The 22,606-nt window shown below is 40.1% G+C and overlaps 1 protein-coding gene across 1 annotated transcript in view; it reads right to left on the reverse strand.

Annotated features, from left to right (window-relative positions):
- The window catches only part of PCGF6 (polycomb group ring finger 6), a 44,308-nt gene that overhangs the window by 14,250 nt on the left and 7,452 nt on the right, over window positions 1–22,606 (reverse strand). The window contains exons 5-9 of the mRNA XM_075612521.1: window positions 21,600–21,659; window positions 20,860–20,968; window positions 16,437–16,464; window positions 9,482–9,580; window positions 6,737–6,823 (exon numbers count right to left, since the gene is read on the reverse strand). Of these exons, the coding sequence (XP_075468636.1) occupies window positions 6,737–6,823; window positions 9,482–9,580; window positions 16,437–16,464; window positions 20,860–20,968; window positions 21,600–21,659 (383 nt within the window). The remainder of the gene's footprint in view (window positions 1–6,736; window positions 6,824–9,481; window positions 9,581–16,436; window positions 16,465–20,859; window positions 20,969–21,599; window positions 21,660–22,606) is intronic.

Consider the following 22,606-nt stretch of genomic DNA (forward strand, 5'->3'; position numbering starts at 1 on the left):
CTCCTGGCTATCTTTCCATGAACACCATTTTTGTTGAGTCTTTTACTGATAGTTTAGTCATGAACACACACATTATCGAAGGCGAGTGTGGCCTGCAGATCCTTGGATGTTACTCTGGGGTTCTTTGTAACTTGTTGGATGATTTGCTCATTTGTTTTTGGCAGGATTTTGGTAGTACAACCACTCGTGGTTAGAAAGACTGTGGTCTTGAACTTTCTCTATTTGTAGACTATCGTTCTGAAAGTGGATTAGTGGAGCCTCAAATCCTTAGAAATGGGTTTATAACCCTTTCTAGACTGATGCGCATCAATAACTGCTTTACTGAGATCCTAAGAGATTTCTTTTGATCATGACACAACGTGTTTCCACACACCTGTATGGTGAAGACCAAACTCAAAGTTTCTGATCTTTATATAGGGTGAGGCTTTCACTCACCTGAAGATCTACCTATTTAAAACACCCGATTCTAATTAGCCGATAAAACAAGGGTTTCACTTACTTTTTGTCAGGAATCCACTCCTGGGTTTGGCTGGAGCCCATCCATCCGGAGCTTTGCAGGTTGCAGACAAACTATTCCCTGCTTCTGCAATTACCTGACTCCTGTGCAGCTCTGGCCTGATTGGCCTCCTGTGCTATTTAGCTCCTGCCCCGCCCTCAGGAAGTTGCTGGACATAGACTTTGCAATCCAAGTTGCAAGTAACCGTGCTTGTCACACTCTCTGTTTGGCCTCGTTGTGCCTTGTATCCTGCTTCCAGTCCCCTGCATCCCAAGGCCTTATTGCATAGCAGCCCCGGTGCTGCTTTCCTTGTTCCTGGCAGACTTCGCCTTCGCTGCACTGTAGCGGCTACGCTGGTTTCCCAAGCGTTTCCTGTGGCGTGTCTGCACCTCTGGTTCCTGCTTCCGCCAAGTGGAGTTTACTCCTGGCCTTTTCCTGACGCACTGCAGCACCTTCGCTGAAGAATCTCCGCTGCATTGGCTTCTCTCAAGGTTCTAGCCTCCTGTGCTGAAGTACCTTCACCCAAGATTTCCTGTTGATGACCTCGGCTTGTTTCCTCGACCACCGCTCCTGTGCCGCCTGCCTTGACCCCTGCCTGGATAACTTTAACCCTACTTTCTCCGATCCTGACCTGGCTATGTCTGATTATGGAATCCGCACTCCGGACCTGACTCCGTGGCTTAAGGTCGGTGCTTATACTTCCCCACCTCAGCCCCGCAGTCCGGTACCAGTTTGTGGCAAGCACGTACGTTACACTTTTGCACATACCCTGACTCTTAATTACTCCTGGTTAGTCTAATTCATATATAATTTTGTTTGAAGAGACATGGAATGGGTCAATATAAACCATATTGAATACTTAAGACTCATTTTGATGCAAGAAGGTTATTATGGAAAAACTATGAAATGCCCATAATTATCATTGGGGTTCAAACTTTTTCTCGACACTGTATATACAAATTGTTAGGCTAGGTCGCGAATAACCACAGTTGCGCATACAACGGCGTGCGCGCTGCAGACAAGGAACAGCCCTCTATGGTGCAGGCCCCAGTCGGCGTGTGTGCAAGGCGCAATCGCCTTGGCCAAAAGACAAGATTTTTGTCTTTTGGCGCGGCAGACGAGCATTGGCCACGTCGCGGTGGCGGTTCAGTCAATGAGGGAGAACCAGCCGCGTGACATCATGGCTGTGCCCCCCGCCACGCCCTCCCGTCGGATCTCCTGCTCGTCATTTCAAGCAAAACCGCAGACCACGTCACGGCTGAACGCGCCGCCAGACGCTCCACGTGCAGCCGTGCCCACTGGGGCCGTAGCCTTAGAAGCATAAAGATAGATTTATCTGTATAAAGCAGGAGACAGAGAGATAGTAAGATAGAGGGAGAGCGCACGTGCAAAGGGGAGAAATTGAGAAACTACTTGCAAACAGATACCCATTCACTGCATCTGCACGAGTTAACAAGGACACACATGACAATAGAGACAGTAACATTGTAAAGACTGGAGAACAAAGAGTGGTACACAGCCAGAACTCTTGAGACTGAAGCACTGGGGGAAGTGACTGTTCTAAGCTGGTGGTGTCCTGCAGGCTGTCTTATCCAAGAGATTTTCATGCAGTGTCTGTCAGCTGTTTCCTGTCAACAGAAACTATAGCTGGAAGCCTGATCTAATCAACGACTGAGTCATTTTCCATATTTATTTAATCAACTACATCGAGGAAGAACCATCGTTGCTAAGTATATGATGTTGGGTTTTCAGATGATCTATGGGTTCCCTAGAGCGCAGGCTTTTATAGAGACTTTGTTCACTCATTTTATTGTACCATTTATGGCATATCACTATTATTATTATTGATTTTTAGTGTTATATAAGAATCGTCACTGGGTGATCATATTTATTTATTAAATATTTTATATAAATATATATCACACTCTAATAAGTAGGAATAGTGCCGATTGTATGTTCGTTCTATTTTTCTGTCCAAGGATTAATCATCGCTTTGTCTCTTCCTTTGTTGTGGCAAAGGAATAACTGAAGCCCTGACCTGGTGAATATAGCAATTGGAACGGTGGTGGAGCTCTCCTGGGACTGCACTGGGAGGGAACAGAAAAGGAATTGAAATAGCAGTGTGTTTGTTTGATCAAATTATTTTTAGGCGTTACAGTGTGGTGCAATAAATGTTAGATTCATTTATTTTGTAACAATTGGTGTGGGTATTTCTCCACCCACTCATCCTTTGGCGAGAAGTACTGTCTAGGCCTCTCACCGTAAGTATAGGCAATTGATTATAGGTGTCTCGGTTCCAGGTGGGGTCATCGTGGGGGATCGACCCTATTCTTTTATATAGAAAAAGTGAATTTATGGAGTTGCAAAGGTCACCTTGCTTGCTGGCAGCTTTATTGATGTAATGCAATGCATGATCAGCTGCTTTTTTTCCTTTCTAAGAATTCAGCTCCAGACACGCCAGGTTTTTTTCCACAATACTGTACACAATAATTTTGTGCCGCAATAACAAGGTAAGTACAAGCATAAGTAAAGGACAAGAATATATTTTTGTGGCTTTTTAATGCTTTGGTGACACACAGACACGCGAGCACACACGCACACACGATACAGGTGCTACAAATAGTAGCAACCATTTGTGTTGACCTTTGAATATGGGACACATCCTCTTAAAACAAGTAGGAGTATCAGTATGTTTGACCGAAACGTTGATCTGTGTGGATTAAAATTCCCCCCCCTTTTTTTTTGTATGAAGACCTCTGGAGTGCCGGCTCCTTGTTTTAGGAGAATGTGTCCTGTACTAAAGGTTTCCCCAGTGGGGGATGATCGCTGTGCACCTGAGGCAGTTGCATAAATCCAGTGAGTGCACCTAATTATTTCTTCTGACCTTTGAATATGTACATCACTTCAGAGATATGCAGACTGAATATGGAAGCAAGCGTCTTCACATTTATAAACGGCAGTCAATAATTTAACATTATGTGCTACACTACTACATTTAAAGTAATGGATTGGGACGATACTTACATTATTTAAAGATCACCATTTGTACCTAAAATCCTAACGCCAAAAGTAAATCATTTCTGAAACCTTCATTCAAATAGAAATGTTCCTTAAGGAAAACCATAAACTGCAAATGTGAAACAATTGCCATATCTGGCTAACAGATAGATTTACTGCTGCCTTCCAGATACTTTGTGCAACAGAATTTAGAAAGTGTGTGCAAACCTATTTTATGAATAATAGCCAGTTTAATACTGGAAATGGCTGCAACCTTTCAGAGAGTAAAAATCTATGATGCCGAGTGGAAATATTTTAAAATACTGGATTACAAGAAGTAATTAATATTGGAAGTAGTATGTGTGGACGCTCTGCTAGCACTCTGACAACATCTTCCAAGCACCATAATTCTGCATGAGAAGAGGATCAACTGTTCAGTATCACAGCCACCACCTAACACTTCTATGAACTTAGTCACTATAAATACAGAGACGGTGGCAATGCTGACAGGGATATAATCATATGAGAGAAAGCACTGTCTGCAGCACTCCAGATCCTATTATCTTTTAGGTTAGTAGGTGAACCCACAATCCCTGCAAGCTCTAACCCCGGCACCCACCACATCATATATATATATTTGTGTCAAAAAGAGTGCTAATGGGCGTGGCCAAATGTATACAACAAAAGACAAAAATACCTTAATGTGACAAAAAACATACTGTATTTAAGTATTTAACTGTTTGTATTCTCATGAATAAGGATCATTTAGTTAAACCCTATGGCCAAAGTGTTATAAGCCTGCAGCCACATCACGACATGACCACTATGCAGGTCCTAACTCTACCTGTGAAAATCCTCATTTATCTCAGGTAGTGTTAGGACCTGCATAGTGGTCATGCCGTGACCTGGCTGCAGGCTTATAACGCCTTGGCCAAAGGTTTTAACTAAATAACCCTTACTCATGAGAATACGAACATTTAAGTATTTAGCTATGTATTTTCTGTCACATTGGATGCAGCATTGAGTATTTTTGTCTTTGTATTACGTGATCCGCCTGACAATGTGGGGTGACATGGTTCATCAAACAAATTGCAGGATGGAACACGCACTCTTAAAATCTTATATTCTAATTCAAATACAAAACAGACTAAACATGTAAATGAAATTGTTTTAAATGTCATAAATGAAACCCATTACTAGTGTCTTGAAAAGATTATGCATATTACCATAAAATACATTATTTAACATATGGCAATAACACAGCTGCAGAATGTATGCATAGCATCCCATTAAGTGTGACAGAATAACCTTGGGGATAAGTGCACTGGCCTCTAAAGTGACTAACAGTTCAGGAACCAGGCATGGTCAAATCTGTCCTACTTCCTGTTTCTCTGGCACTAAAAACAAGGACACTTGTGTAGCTTTATTTTACTCAGGTAGAGTGATGTATACATTACACTTACTATATAACGATAAAATACTGCTATTCAGTCCCTCCAGGAACATACCAACCCAGTTTGTAGTCTTGTTAGATAAAGCACATGTATTTATCACAGAAAGATATTTGAATCATCAGATTAAGTAGTAGACACATAATACAAAATAGCGTATATGGATTTCATTACAGTATTAATAATAAAATAGCGGTAAGTAAAATGAAATTAAGGCAGCTCTAGCCGTGTTAGTCCAGTTTCATTTGTGCAAACAAAAAAAAATAATTTGTTGGGTGATACCAATTGTTAGTCCAAATAAAAAAGGTATTTTAGGACACGCTTTCGAGAGTTCTATTCTCTTCTTCAGGTCAAACAATACAACACTGCATGACCTGCGGAAGAGACAGAAGCTTGTCTTAAAATATTTATTCTTAGTCCAAATAAAAAACATTATCACCTAATACTGAAGACCTCATATTTTGCACTATTTGTAAATAGAATTAATCCAAAACACAGCGGAAAACTGCACTTTGTCTTCTAGACTTTTTTTTTGCTGGAAAGACATTGTTGTTTCTATACAATCAGAACAGAAGCCAAACTGACATCTCCAAGATAACGACCTTTGTTTTACATTAGCTGCACACACAATCTCTACCACATTGCATGCTGCAGAATTACTTCAATGAATTAGCTAGAGACAGCAATTACATGGAGTTTATGAGCCTGTAGACCATGCCAGCACTAAAACAGTCAGTAATGGATCAAATGAAAGCTTGCTCTGCGCAGCTTATTCCCTAAATGACTTTGTAATTTGTAACAGAAAATGGGCTCTTCATTTTGTGCGTCTGATCATCTGCTATTCAGAGAAAATGCCTGTAATTTAGTCGACTGAACTGTACTAAAAACTGATAAAACAAAAAATCTCTTTTGAAGCCAGTTTTTATTAAAATGTTTATTACTTAAAAAAAAGAAAAAAAAACAGGCATAACTGTATCTGCCTTGATCAAATAATTATAACAACAAATGCAAGAGCTTCAGGATTCACGCACATTTAGTAGTGGTCAGCCATTTAAAAATTAGTGTAATACCACAGATGCAAGAATAAAGTTAACATTATTCATGAGGAAAGAATAAAGTTAACATTATTCATGAGGAAGGTTAAAAGGAAAGAGTTATAATAATGAGAGTAATAAATCACTAAGCAGTAATTACAGGTTCTTGTGAACCATTACGAGACCTAAACCTCAGGCCGGGTCGGTTTTATTATTCTATCACAGATGGCATCCTTCCATTGTAAATGAGGACTGGGAAATAGATTGTGATTTAATGACTTGTGCTCCCTTTCTTTTTAAATTAAATAGGTTATCTTCTCTTAAAATGAGTTATGGTAATGTGTCTTAGGAGTGATGCATTACACCAGGGGTGGCCAACTCCAGTCCGCAAGGGGCACCAAAAGGCCAGGTATTGGGGATATCCCTGCTTCAGCACAGGTGGCTCAATCAGTGGCTCAGTCTCTGACTCAACCACATGCACTCAAGCAGGGATATCCTGAAAACATGACCTGTTGGTGGCCTTTGAGGACAGGAGTTGTCCACCCCTGCATTACGCATACAATATCGGTGTGATGTGACCAACACCAGTGAATGCTCTACTTGGATATATTGTCACAGTGTGATATAATGTGCAGCTATTACATTACTGTATAAAATCTATGGTGTTTCCTATTATTTGGGATACGCTGCCCATGGTCCATTCCAGTGTAAGAATTTACAAGTACTGTTACACCAATAGCAATTAATTGATATTATACCTGAACTGCACTTTCACCAATTGCAGTGAGAATTTCCCTCAAAGTCTGATAGTCTTCCAGCAAGTGATCACCACATATTATGTCCACCTAAAAAAAGAAAACAATTTGAAATTGGCCTACACACAGCTCTGCACTACAGCTGTGTTATACATGCGTTGTACATCTCTAGTACACATCCTCTAAATACTGCAACCAGAAAATTGCTGCAGAATTTTATGTACCATAAAAGCAGTTTGCAATATAATTTACTTTTGCCGTGATGTTCAAAGGTTGTTGGGCTACATCCATTAACAAAGTTATTACAAATAGAATGTGTTAAAAGGCAGAGTGCTTTCAATTTATTGCATCTACCATATATGCTGGTATCTGTAGCAAAGCTTTTGAAGTGTATGTCAGTCAATTAAAGATGCGATAACCCTAGTTTTTTTTTGGCCAATGTATCCATATAAAGCAATTTCATGAAGATACAGTACTTGGTTCTCTTTGCATGTTTCTTACCATCCATTTGAGAAGCAAAAAACTGTAGAGAGCTCAAATGCCAAATGAAGGTAGTGCATGTGGCGAGCTAGCGATAGTCACTTAGGATTTACTGACTAATTATGCTCGGAGAACAAAACATTTTCTTCACTGAATACAAGCAGCTGGTGAGTGTGGTGAAGACTCCAGGTGGTTATGCCTTCTGCCTTCCTACCATGTAATTACACTAAAGCAGGAGTGGCCAACTCCAGTCCTCAAGGGCCATCAACAGGTCAGGTTTTAAGGATGAGTGAGCCACATGTGCTGAAGCAAAGAAATCCTTAAAACCTGACCTGTTGGTGGTGGTTTTTTGTTAGCTATTATTTTTGTTATGTCATTGTATATATTGTGTATAGTTTTGGTCTTTATTACAAGTACATTATTGCCTGAATAGCTAATGGGTACTTAAGAGACCACACTAGGCGGGGGGCGCTATCCCCTGATTAAGCGAATGAACTTCGTGAAACGCGTTGGGTGTCCCGTGTGAGCCACCATAGCCGATCACCGACGTTACGGTACGCATCATACCCGTAAGGAACCGGGCGACAGAGCTCATTCTCTCCGTGGAGGAAAAACTTGCCCAAATCCTGAGCACAGCCCAGGGTGAGAGCCTGGACGGCAACAGCTGAACCATGAAAATGTCCGGAATCTACAATGAGGGGAGCGGACGGCCCCTGAGAATCCTGACAGAGCCGGACGGAGCAAGCTGTAGGAACTGCAGGAGCAGTGGCTGTACAGTACTAAGGAGTTCCTTCAAAGCTAGTATTCAACTGCACACAACAAGAAGGAGTTTGTGAGTTTGAAATTGCAGATTTCACTTTTTATTGCTTATTAAAAACAGTAGTATGCTAAGCTGTTCTTTGTTTTCTTTTAAAAAAAGATGCAGTGTTCCAGTATCTGAATCGTGAAGAAAACAAGTCCACACATCCAATTTAAGGAGAACATTTTATATTTATTCGAACTTAATATTCATTTTGTGCATATATTAATATAGTATCAGTGTGTTGATACTATCGAGTTTCTTACACCTATTTGTTTTTTGCTGCATTGTATTTTGTAAGGAATCCGCTCCTGGCTTTGATTATAGCCTTGCAGACCTCTGCAGTTACAAAGGCTTCCTCTGGCAATCAATGGCACATGTGCTGCCTCTCATTGCAGCTTCTGCCCTGTGCTCCATCATTGAAGGAATGCTCACACACCCTCCCCCTGTGATTGGATCTCTGCCCTTTATATGCTGGGCTTTGGCTCTGAATCAGGGCCAAGCATAATCCTTCTCTGGACGTTACAGTCTCTGCCACAAGCTGTCTGGCTTGTCTCCTTATGTACTAACCTCTCTAGTTCTCGTTAGTAGTTCCTGAGTATCCTGAGGTCTGCTGCTACTCTTCATGCAGAGACCTGTGTTTCCTGAGAATCCTGAGGCCTGCTGCTACTCTCCACGCAGAAGCCTGTTCCTGACTCCTGTGCTGAAGCGTTATTTAGCCAGCACTGGTTCCTAGTACCTGCTGCATTCTCCCCTAGCAGAGGTTACCCTTCGTTTCCTGAGGCCTGCTGCTATTCTCCCCGCAGAGGCCTGCTTTGGACTTCTGTGCTGAAGCAAGCGTTGGTTTTCCCCGACGCTGCCCCGCGATGTACTTCGGCCAGCCTGCTGTCTCCCCCTGCTGAGACCGGCGTCATGGGCCAAGCCCGCTCCTCGCGCAGAGGCCACTCCCACAAGCTGAAGCAGGGAACTCCTGACTACCTGTTGCCGAACGCCTGCTTGAATAACGACGATGCTGCCTTCTCCAATCCTGACCCTGCTATGTACGACTACGAACTGCGAACTCCGGATCAGTCTGCGCGGACTAAGGTCGGCGATTATATAACCCCACCTCAGCCCCGCGATCCGGTCCCGGTTTGTGGCGAGCACAATCATAACATATTTATCTTACAGGTTCTTTTATTATTGTGGTTCCTATTGTTTTATCACTGTGGTTTAATGTGTATTTAGAGATCATGACTGTTAAAGTGCTGTAGAGCTTCCTACACTGCCTTCTCCAAAAAAAATAGCTGTCTGAAAAAATATTAGTGCTATTTCAGATTTTTTTCCCCCCAAAGAGAAAATACTGTATATAAAATGCAGGGAATCACAAAAGGCAAAACAGACAAAAGTGAACAGCTGCTCTAAAGCTCAGCAAACCTACTTTAAGAATCATGTACCAATGAATTCAGATTGAATGATGTGAAGCTCACCTGGCAGGTGGAGTTAAGTTCCATTTTTCTTCGTAAGAATTTCTCGACATGACCAATTGTTGCTTCTCCTGAAACACGTACAAACTTCTTCTCCAAGGGCTACAACGGGTAATGAAAATAGACATTTTAATGGTACTGTGGAGTTTATGAAAATTACCACTAATGAAATTAGGACAAGAATTGTGCTCACTGCACAAACACACAGGCACCAACAGATTGTAAGTACTTTGGAGAAAGTAAGTGTCTATTTTTAAGAGCACAGAGTAAAACTAGCTGAAGTTTAATTGAACAAGTGATAATAAAATAAAATATTTCCATATGTTCTTTCATGAGTAACAGTATGTTGTGATGAGGGTATAAGCAATCGTGCTATTGGTGTGTTGTATTCTATGTTATCAACTTGGGATGGAAGGTTTAGTTAAATCTAAAAAACAAAACAAAATATAGAATTGTATTTGATTACAATAGTTAGCATATTTAGTTATTGGAGTCTATTGGTACCCAAATTCAGTGAAGCGGTACCTGTCAGTGATATAGATATGATACTGATTTGCTCTATAAAATATCCTTAATTTTAGTAAATAAAATGTGTGCTCATTTGCTTGTCATTTCCCAGAATCCTTAGCTGCAGTGGAAGTGCTGTATGCTAAGAGATAATGGGGAAGGAGTGGGTTGCATACCAGTCTGAGACGTGTGAATGTGCTCAAGTGATATTTTTTATTTGCAGTAAATAAGGAAAATGTGTGTTAAAAGTAGAGTATTTTGTACCACTTTTACAGAACAGTTTCTGGAATCTGTTACTAAATATGTGGTAAAAATAATCAGAATATTTAACAACTTTTAAAACACCTATAAAAATCCATGTCATCCCAATAAAATATACAGTATTACAGCGTAGGTAAAAGTCATCAATTGTTAAATAAATTCCTCTTCACTTCAAAATGGTTTATTTGAACGCATTGCATCATATGTTATAAACATATAACCCTCAGTGTGTATTATGTTTTAAATGATGTTTAGCAGTTGCCTAGATATAAAGTACAGTGTGCTATTCAGGAAAATCACAGCTTTGAGCTGGCAAGCAGACTGCCTCTGTTAGGTGACCTTGTGAGGATGTATTTTTAGTCAATGTCACAGACATAGTAATTATTACCTAAGTGCTAAAAGCTCTCACAATAAAAAACAATGAGAAAAAAAAAAAAATATTATTCACCGTTTCAGTGGATTATTGATCCAGCCATTAATTCAATAATTAACTATTATTGATATTACAAACAAGTCAGATGTTTGTGTTATAAACATCTGAAAACAAGAGATTTTAAAGCAAACATGCCTAAGCATAATACAAATCTTAACTTATACTCTAGATTCAAAAAACCAAAAAAACAAAAACAAATCAAACATGTGGCAAAAAGCAGTTTCAAATAAATGTTAAACAAAAGACTGCTCAATAATTAAATTTGTATAGTGCCATGTTCGGTTTCATTTATAAAGCAGTTATGAGGCTTTTTCCATTACAGGTAGTCCTCGCTATCCAACATTTCACTTTACAACGAATGGCATATCCAATGCTTTACAATGCCACCCTATGGGCCATTTTTCGACACCTGAATGCGTTATCCAACGCTCACCGCCACTGATTAACATGGGACTCACTTTACAACGGTTTCACTATCCAGCGCTACTTCCAGAACGGATTCCGTTGGATAACTGAGGACCGCCTGTTCTACAAATATGTTTATTTAAAGCTAGCTTATTTTTGCAACGTACATGGAAGAGTAACAACTTGCCTCAGTGTTTTACAAGATATGTTACCTGAGGCACAGACAGGTCAATAGCATGATTAAGGCCGAGTCCACGGTCCCTGCTGGCGTGCTGAGGCGCGCTGAGGCGCAGGGAAAACGGGTGCTTTCCCTGGCCTTGCGGTTGCTTACCGCAAGCGCTCTCAGCAGCCGTCAGGGGGCGGTCCGGGGGCGGGCGCGTCACTGGCCGGGGGCGGGCCAGTGACGTCACGGAGCTGGTTCGCCCTCATTGGGCGAACCGCTCACGTGACCGGCCTGTCTCGCCGGCAAGCGGGGGAATTTTAAATTCCCCCAAGACCTGCGCTTCCGCAAGCGCGCGTAAGCGCAGGTGAGCCCCTACTAAAGCCGCTCTAATTGCGGCTGTAGGGGCTCAGTGCTGAGCGGGAGCGCGCCTCAGCGCGCTTCCGCCAGCAAGCACGTAACATGGCCGAGGCCTAACTCGTACTGGGTCTTGTACTGGTTCTCCTCAAAGCTAATCCTCCAACCTTTAAAGCTGCAGTTCAGTGTTTTTTTTTTTTTAATTAATTTTTTTACTTCAATAGCTTCATGTGTGCAATCTCTAATTACCTAAAGAACTGTATAGTTGCAGGTCAATTCGTTCTCCATGTATTGATAGATGAAATTTGGTGACATAATTAGAGCTGGCATATGTTTTTCTTCTGCTTCTGTCTCTCAGTGGAAGCTCATGATTATTCATGAGCACTCCTGCACTGACATGTGCTAGAGGGAGAGCAGGGCTGACAAAGGGGTGTGCCAGGGCTTGTGACAGGACATGAAGGGGCAGTGCCTTAGCAAATGGCTGTTAAAATAGAATACAAGAAAATTGGTCTTTCAAAGTTGTTTTTTTAAAAACAGAAAATGCTAAAAGTATTTTTTCTTACTACAGAACTGATTTATTAAAAAAACAAACATGCAGGATATAGACTGAACTGCAGCTTTAATAACATCATAACTGACATATCCTCACTAGCTATAAGAACATGACTAGCAGGATTTTCAGCTTGCATCCCAGAATGCTTGGATTTTCTGCGCTTCAACATTAATAATACAATAGTCTTAGAACATGTGTGCAAGCTCATCCCAGCACCATCAGAGGCTAGTTACTGACAGAATGCATGCTGAGACCATGAGCCAGAACAGTATTACAGCTGCTGTATTTAGCTCAGTTGTCACTTTACTGTGGATGTGTCAGAGAAGCAGAAAACAGAGGCTTTCCAATAGGTTTTTAAAAGCACTTCTAGTGACAGCAGAGAAACATCAAGAAGTTGTGTCATTGGGGTTTCTATTAATGGGAGCTGGCTTGCAAAATATCACGCCAAGCAAAACACTGTACTGACCAACACTATATAAATTATTATTATATTTCAGTAAAATTTAAATACACCACTGTGATCCGTGTTTTAAAGTACAGTTAAGTAATTATATTTGAAGGTGGACTCGAACTTGGCAACAATAACAAATATAACACAGCCTCTATTTTAAAAGTTGTGTTTACAAATTATGTTGGCAAATTTAGACCTGTAAGGTTAAGCATAAGAATAGCAATATTTGAGATTAAATCAATACATACAGTTTTGGGCTTGTAACCACGTCCCATAACACAGCAGGTCTAGGTACTGACAGGCATCACACCATATGCACCTAGTCAGTACCCTCCCAGGTATGACTCCAACTACCGGTTTAGGCCTGCCCCTGGATAAGGCAACATAGTACCCATCCAGGCAGCAACTGCAGGCTAGGCCCTGCATGAGTTTAACCCCAACCCTGCCTGTTCTTACCAGGACTTATAGTGTTGAGGCCAGCAGAAGGCCATAGCCAGGGGCACTTGGCTACATATATTATTGTGGCTCACTAGAACAGAAGAATTTTCCCCCCTATTTCTATTTCACTGACTATCAGGAGGTTTCACCATGTCCTTTTGAATGCATGTTAAATATCTGCAAGGTGTAGGTAGAAGTAATGTGACATGCGCACATGTAACTCTCTAAACAAATGTCTGTTTTATAAAGGTCAATTTTAACTCTGCAGGCAATATACTCCATTTTTATTCATGGAAATATGCGTTTTCAAAAATGTTGCAGGAACCGTTTTTTCTATTAACACATACAAACCAACTATTCTGAAAGCCAGGGGTCATGTGTAAGATGATTTAGCCCAGATAGTGTCAACTCGGCCCTCTTTTCCAAGCACAACAAGTTCTGTTTCTTTTCTTTACTTTATTTGGGGAAAGTAGCATAAAATACAGTCACTTGTGAAGAGATGTTGATGTATGAATAGTCTCTTTCTGTGGGTGCCTTGGTAGTTAAGAGCAGGTGAAGAAGATAATCCTACAGTACCAGTACAGGGGTTTACAGCAAGGTACTCACTCATCCAGAGGTTATGGTGGAAAAGGATGTGATAGGCAATGTGGGTAAAGGGAATAACCTTGGGACAGACTATCTTGACCAAACAGGAGGGGGGGGGGGGGACAGACTAGCCCATTCTGGTGAGGATCACAGGGGCTGCAGTAGCAGCTCACTGCTTTCATGGCCAGAGGCAAGAAATGTAACATTGTTGCAAGTTACACAGGCACAGTATGTGTGTGCAAACTCCATGCAGCTGGGAATGAGATCTGACAGGCAGAAGCTGCAAAGGAGAGAGGTGTGTGAGTCAGAAATGTAGTTCTTGTTCCATGACACCAACAGTAACATGTGAAAACCCTCATAATTATTTAGGCTAATGTATAATGTAAATAGACCATGTGGGAAAGAGAAAATGATATGCAATATTTCCAAAGGTTTAAATATTTCGTAAATTAATCGATGGTGTCCACAATCCATCTAATCAGTCAGTGCTAAATAGATAGGATTAGCACACACTGCCTCAACAGCTGTACCAGTTATTTTTTTTTTAGGTACTCAAAAGCGCTAGCGCTATAGGGGAACTATCAATCTCTCCATCCTGGTGTTGCAAACATGTGTTACATACATAATAGTAACTTGCACACAGAGTACTATATAATGTACAATACATCACATTCGGGGTAATATGCCTTAGGTAAGTGGTCTTACGTACGTGCCTTATTTGTCACCCAGTAATAGAACACTTGACACAAACGGATTCATAAAATGTAGAAATCAAAAAGTGCAGATGTAAATTAAATAATGAATCTTTAAAACCATCTGTGCTCGTAATACATCTCCTCTATAAACCATATAGTAGCAGATTAGCAGAGATGAGCTTAGTCAGATCTAGCTTTATCCATTACGGAGATGGATGTAATTTTTATTAAAAGAAATGTGTGCAGGAAATAAAACCGTGACTGCAATTGATTGTTATTTTTGGCAGCCATTTTTTTACCACATATATCCAAACAAATTGAAAAAATGATATTCCTCATCTTTTCAACTAAGGCCCAGATGCACAAAGTGCTCTCATTGACTCGACGATTCGTTAACTTAAGCTCACGGGATCTTCAAAGCTCACTAACGCAGTGTTAAGTGCTGGTTTCAGACAGAATGGGCCTTGCATTACCTATAACGGCCATCAATACTAATGATGTGTTGTTAGAGAGAACACCTCTTTTGCACATGTCCACAGAGATCTATCATAGATAACGTAGGGCTTCAATGATGCGTTACTTAGGTCAGTGGTGTGCAAACTTTGTGCCTTTCGCCCCCCCGTCAGCTCTCCCCCCATACCTTGTCTGAAGCGTCAAATAACGCCACGGGGTCATGTGACTAACGTGACCGCGCAACGTAATTTGATGTTGCGTCGCCATGGCAATGCGTCTCAGAAGCCAACTGAAACACAGTAACTGAAGTTCAGAGGCCTCGCGTGGTCACCTGGCATTTAATTTAAATGCCTTAGGGAAGAGTGTGGGCCTCTGCAACCACCGCAAAAAAATAATAATCTCGGGGTGCGACCCCAGTTTGTGCATCCTTGACGTAGGGGATACCTAATGGTGGTGTTACCTCCCTCCAGAGCCTGAAATATGGGTCTTGAGGGAGGGAGAGGAGAGAGTCCTATTTTACTAGCGCCCGAAGTGATATATCTATATCACCTGAAATCCCCCTTCAAACACCGCATGGTAAGGCACCTGTGCTCATAAACGCACACACCTGGGATTTATGCTATTACGAGTCATTTAAATCTACTTTGCATATACTATTAGCATATATCACAGGTATCTCAGGTGTGCTCTCGCTCTCCCTTAAAATCCATATTTCAGGGCCTGGAGGGAGCGAATGCCAACTTTAGGCAAGACCGGTGTAACGCGATCCATGTTAAGCCAATGCGAGTCAGAGCCAACTTAACACACTTTTAAGCCTATACTAATGAGATCAGTAACGACCATTGTTTTTACATATAATTGTGTGTGTGAGCTGGCGATACACAGGGAACAGAACATCTGTTACTGATTGAGAATATAACGTTAGGAGGCCTGACAGAGCTTTGTGGATCTGGGCCCAATACCTTTACAGAAGCTTGTAAGCAAGAGTGCAATCTATGATTCTAAAGCAGGGATGGGCAACTCCTGTCCTCAAGGGCTATCAACAGGTCAGGTTTTGAGGATATCCCTGATCAGCAAATGTTGCTCAATCGGTGTCTCAGTCGAAGACGTGCTGAAGCAGGGATATCCTTGAAACCTGACCTGTTGGTGGCCCTTGAGGATTGGAGTTGCCCACCCCTGTTCTAAACGCAAAAAAACAGGTTGTTTGCACACTACCCCAATTTAAAGTAAGCAGCATTAAAGTAAACAAATTACTGTTTGTAACCTCTGGAATTTGACACCCCGCCACTATACTGTTAACCCCCTACATAATCCCCAATGAGCGAGTCAAGAATCACCAAAGGAGTTTCTCAAGTTTTACACACACAGACTGCTCAAAGAATTGTTCAGCTAAACTTCAGAACTTCTGCTGATCACATCTGTAAACAACTGGTGGAGCCATTATTTATATTCCAAGCAGGCGATTACTCATTGTTCTGTTAGAACATGGTCACAATGAGCATGAGCAATATTAACATAACAGAAACTGCCGAATACATCCGCTTAGAAAAATGGTTATTCCTAATGATGCACATACAGACTGTTCAGGAGATTTTAACCATTCAGATATTTACTAGATATGGCAAAAAGCAAGACAATTTAATATAAAGCAATAAGCTACCTTAAAACTTCCTGTGCCTTCTTCAGCCCTGAAAGACAAATATAACATTTAATTAAGGATTTAATTATGGTCCAAAAAGGTTCACGAAGATATCAAAGTTAATAATCCCCTAAGTAGACACTATGAATATTTAGAGGTTTTTATTGATTTTGGTTTTAAAGTCTGAAATATCCAGGAGCTGGAAAAAAAAATTATTTTCATTTGAGGTTTAAAATGTACTTCCAAAACCACAAAAACATTTCATTTTCATAAATAATACAGCAGTATGCAAGTCACATGGATAAAAACACACATTTCTGCTGCATAGCATCATCATTTATTCAGGCTTTTTACTCCTGGCAGAGCCAAAACAGGGCAACATGTCAGGAATTGTTAAAGAAACCCTTGTCAAGTGAAATGAAGTAAACATCCATCCAGTGACTCGTCAGCACTCTAGATGCATTAAAGCAGCAATCAAACCCGACATCTATGTGAGTGTAACTCGTATATTGCCCCCTAATTAGGTCTTGCTCTTAATCTTCAGCGTCCGAGGTTAGCACCAGATGCGTAATATTTCAACTGCTCATATCTCGAACGAAACATTGAATTGTAAAAATAAAAAACATCCCTGAAAAGGGAAAAGATTGGATCTGATAAAGTAAATATACCAAATAAACAGCGACCAGTTCGTCCTGTTGCATTAAAGCCTCCATATTGATGAATTGGTATAATATATGTGCACTTTGTTTTTTCATTTACGGAGGCATTTCAACCCATTATAATAAAAGCATTTAAAAAACCCCATTCTAAGAATGAATGAGAGATGTACAATTTCGAGGTGCTTACATCTCAAATAAAAATACTGCTCTGTGGATATTTTTGAAACTGAACCCGTCGCTAATGTAGAGGCTGAACTAAAATTTGGTGACCTTTCACACACATTCTAACTAAATACATAAAAAAAAACAATTACCCCAGTCTGTGAAGTATTACCTATTACTAATTAATCAGAAAATGCAAAAAGGAAAAGCCAAGTTACACAAGGCTGACTAAAACAAAGCCCATTTGTTCAGAGAACTAACCCAATAAAAGCCATCCCTGTGAGATATACAACATGGTTTTGCTGCACCTCCTGGTGGTCATTGTTAGTTTAACACCATGAACATGTAATCCCAAACAATATAACAATTCAATCTTTGTACATGACACAAATATCTCAGTAACCTTTTCATCCCTTTATTGCCCTGTCTGTTTATTTACCCTCCATATCTTCTCTCTTTGATTGTTATCTGTTTTTTTTTAACATCTGTATTAAACTCATGGAATGTTTGTGAATCAGTGTTGCTGACTTGAGGAAGAGAGGAGAACCCTCGAAACCTTGTCGTATAATATCTATTGTTAGTTCAAATAGAAAAAGGTATCACCTAATACTGATCTACTCATTTATGTGACACTGGATATTCTACCCGACAGTTTTTTTTCTCAAGTTTAAATGTTCCCCTCTGCATTTTTAGAATAAACTCAGTAACTAAAATAGAGATCTTGATCTTTCAACTTTACGCTGCCCATTTTGCCATCACAGCACCCGTTATCCATTCCTCACATCAAGCCTCTTCTCGGTGTGTCCCTTTCAAATCACTTCTTTTTAATTTGGCACTTTTCTTTAAAGACGCATGCACACAGTGGCAGCCGCCTGGAAGAAAGTGTCTCCCCCCTCAAAACAAACGATAAAAAATAGGATACAAGAGGTAATGAACATGGAGAAACTATCGGCTTTTTTGAAAAGATCCACGGACTCCTTTAATAAAACATGGGACCCGTGGCTAACCCATATGGCACCCCCACGTCCCTAACCCAAAGATGAAAAGTAAAAAGAACGAGTCTAGAAACTCCAGTAGAAATACTCTGAGGACGTAATAAGCAACAAGTATCCCCCCCCCTCCCCCCCTCCCCTTCCCCCCCTTTTTCATACTCTTACTCTCTGTTTCCATACTCGCGCCCCCCCCACAACCCCAGGAGGGCCAGGAGGGCGATGAGCTTTCCTCTTTCTCTCTGGTTTCTTTAACCAAAAAATGGAGAAAACTTGTATTAGGCTGTATTAACATATATGACATGTACATTGTGAAATAAGTATTTGCCTAATAAAAATTTTTGAAAAAAAAAAAAAAAGACGCATGCACACATTTTACTACGAATGATAACATGCTGTTCAATAAATACATTCAGAATTTGACTGCAAAATTACACCCAGTTAAGGCTTCCCTGGCTGCAACTAAAAGAATAGGACTGAAAAGAATGATGTTATTGTCATCAATGCTCGTTAGAGGGTAGGGTATGTAGCCACTATATAAATCAAGATTCATGTTAGTCTATAAACTGGGGTTTGAATAAGACATTAGGAGGACAGTATGGTTGAAATAGAGGTACTTCCAGCAAGTGAGAAATGTTTTATTTAGGATATTAACGTGTCGGGCCTCGCTCTGGACCTTTGTGTTATTGCAATCTTTAGTACACGAAACGCAGAACTGTTATATTTTACATTGTAGCGTGTTGAATTACAGCAAATATCAGAAGGGAATTTATGTGGAGGCAAGAGAGAAAGCAGAATATATACAAGTAGATACATCGGTAAAAGACTGGAATAGTTAGCCACTTAAACAAGAAAGAATAAATCAGGAAGGAAATAAGAGGTAGGTAAAAAAAAAATAAATACTGTATGTGAAGATCAAAACGGTGAATGTACATTTTGAGCATAGGTAAAGTTGGGACTACTCTTGGCTTTCCTTGAAATTACATTTGAATCTTTGGCAATATTTTGCATTACTCCTACATGTAGCTGTGTGCTCTGCAAGTTCAGGATGCCAACAGATCATTAAAAACTAAGCAGCCAATGTGGACCTGACCTACGGCAATCAAAGTTCCTATGAATCGGTGACCCAAGCCATTGCCATTCCGCTTCCTTCACCTAAACAACTGTATCCTGTCTGCAGGCCATATTCCGAAGACCTGGAAAACTGCAAGAGTTGTCCCAATCTTCAAAAGTGGGGACAAAAACACTGTCTCAAACGACAGGCCAATCTCTCTTCTCCCAATCCTATCCAAAGTCATGGAAAATGTGTTCCCTCAATTAAAAAGGAGCAATCCAAGCAATAGTGTGTGTGTGTGTGTGTGTGTGTGTGTGTGTGTGTGTGTGTGTGTGTGTGTATATATCTCAATTCTGCAGTATTAGATAATACTTACTACAGTACCTCTTTTATTTAAAAATTAAACTCAATGCCATTTTAATGAGTTAATGAGCACTTAAAGTGCCTTGGCACGAAACGCGTAGGTGCGTTATATTAGCCCTATTGCTGTGAGCCTGCAATAAAACTGGTTTGTCTATTTGGAGCTTGCTTGGGAATTTTTTCACTTATCAAGATTGGATGTCATTTTGGCTGTGCTCTGTTACAAACTACACCTCTGGATCTCTTCTACAACAGATTGCACAGGTACAGCCGTGGATGCTGTTTGGATGATGGAAGCTGGCAGGTAATGGGCCACAGTGCCCTGATATAAGTCCCGTCAGCAGACTTAAATCTGTTATATACACTGATTACCTTGAGTTGGGACATATATTTGTGTGTCATTATTTGTAGATGTCAGGTGGCCACCACTAGGCACTTCTCTCACCAAGGTCATGTTAATTATGTTTCATTTTTGTCTATCATCCTACTAACATCTGCGCTGTTATATATTTTATCATCAAGTTCAACACAGAGCTTTATGTGATTTTTTGAGCACTACTTTTCCCACTTTATATCGCATTATATGCGCAGCCTAACACCTTTTATTTTTCATGTAGGACACCTTCAAGTCTTTAGGGTCGTATTATGTGCGAGGTTTCACTATATTCTGGCCAATACGGTAACTTCCAAAGGGAGCCATAAGTATCAATTATAGTGACCAGCTACGAGAATTTAAAAAAACTAGCCTTTTTTACTTGACTGGAAAAAAGTTTACATATGAAATAGAAAATATTAAATTTGTATATGTATATTATATCAATGAACCCATCCGCAGAAATTATAGTTTTGTGGATTCATATTTTTGGACCTCAATAAGGAGAAACCTGTAGGGTTTATATTACAGCGGGATTTATATTACAACTGTACCATCCCTGCTGCTCCTCCAACAGGCCAGGTTTTCAGAATATCACTCCTTCATCACAGGTTGCTCAGTCAATGGCTCAGTCGTTTGGCGACCCTTGATGACTGGAGTACGCCATTCCCGATTTGCACTATATATTGCAGCCATCCTTTATATGATTTAGGCAGTGATTATATTTATTTTAAAAATCGTGTTACATACATAGAGCTTTCTGTTTGTATGACTATCTTTCCCGACAAAGAAAATGAATGGTTACAGAGCTGACAGGAATTGCAACAACAATGTCATTTTCACTGACCCCATGAACTCCAGGAGCAGCGACACGTCCAGTTCTGGTGGGATACGGAACACAGGTCCTAATAATTTCCTTGGTCTTGTCCGATTAATGACGACAGGTTGCGAAACTGCTGTAGGACGCAATATGAAAGATTTTATATTTTGAACATGGCAGTCAAAACATCTAGGAAGTCTCTTTAGTTTATCGCCCCCAAAGAGGATAAAAAAAATTCCTTCTGATTCCGGTGCCCAGCAATATTATTGCCTAGGAAACCACTACAAATTTGCTTTCCAATTCCACTTGAAAGAGAGTTCAGTGTTTCTATAATCCTAAAATTGCAACACATTTTAGAAAGAAGGCAAAGATTTAGTGACATGTTTGCTCTACAAAACTGTAGGCGAACTGCATGGTAAAATGTACTGTATGTGTGCGTACATTTAGCACAGTAAATAGGTTTTAATGTCTACATTGTGCTACACCATAGAATGGATGATCTATAAAGTTCACCTTTCTCATGCGTCTGTTTATTGACTTCTTCAGTGAATATATTACCTCACTTAAAATGTGTAGGAACCTTGTAGCTTCCTTTATATAGGGTAATTTGGTAGCAAGCCCCCTTTCTGAATGATGCTTTTAAAGCACGAAGGTATTTATGTTTAGTTCTGTAACATCTCCTTAAACACATGAAGTATTTCAAGATCAATAAAACTGCCTCAAACATTAGCCGGACTGTAGTAAAGTAAATGTAGCACCACACTTACCAGGCTTTGGTACTTCTAGTCCTCTTTCTCTATAGAATTCAAACATTTGTTTTTTCTCTCCTAAAATAAATAGGATGAGCATAAAAATGTGCGTAGAAATCTAAATACATTAAATGTAATTGGCTCCTGTATAGGAACTATCACAAAACATTGTTTCTGTTTAAGTGCAATAAAATCTTAATATAATAATTGAAGTATAATGGGGATATTTAAAATGCTTATAAAAAATGCCACTTTTGGGTAAGCATAATATGTGCATCAATATAATCCACACAATGATAAGTAATTAGCTAAGTTTCCGATCGATCAGTTCTCCTGTGATCGATCGGCGAAGATACAGGTCGGGGGTTGACTAAATGGCTGTCAGTGCAGCAGAAGAGAATCAAATATGCAAAGTTCTGTGGGGAAGATCATGTGACCAGACTGTCACTAGATACAATTGGTGCACTGCTAGAGAGAGGGCAGGGATCAAAAAGTGGTGTGCCCGAGCCTGTTCCCAAAGAGGAAGGGAACGTGACTTTGTAAATGGTTGCTATAGAAACAAAAAATGCTTGTTACATTATAATACATGAAAAATGTCATTTAGAGCTATTAAAAAATAATGCTACAAGTATTTTCTCATAGTGCAAAACGTATTTATTAAAAAAAACAAACAAAAACAAACAAACAAAAAAAAATAACACATAGGATATTGCTAGGACCGCAGCTTTAATAAGGTGACCAAAAAGGAAAGTTAGATCAATGTACAGAAAGGTTTAGTTGGTGTGAAATACATATTTCTTGTTTCTAATCTTTGATTACTATATATTGACATTCTCTTGAAACTCTTCCAATTTTTTCAGAAAAAAGAGATGTTGGCTTTAAAAGTTCTCGTGTGGTTCCAAGCATGGAAACCAAATTCAGATACAAGGTTTACCTTCTATTGACATTGGGCAAGTGACTATTTCCTCAAGCGCCAATGAGACTGTAAGCTCTAAGGGACAGGTTGCCTTGTGCTAAAAAAAATA

Source organism: Ascaphus truei, chromosome 8, assembly GCF_040206685.1.
Source record: "Ascaphus truei isolate aAscTru1 chromosome 8, aAscTru1.hap1, whole genome shotgun sequence".
NCBI classification, from domain to species: domain Eukaryota; kingdom Metazoa; phylum Chordata; class Amphibia; order Anura; family Ascaphidae; genus Ascaphus; species Ascaphus truei.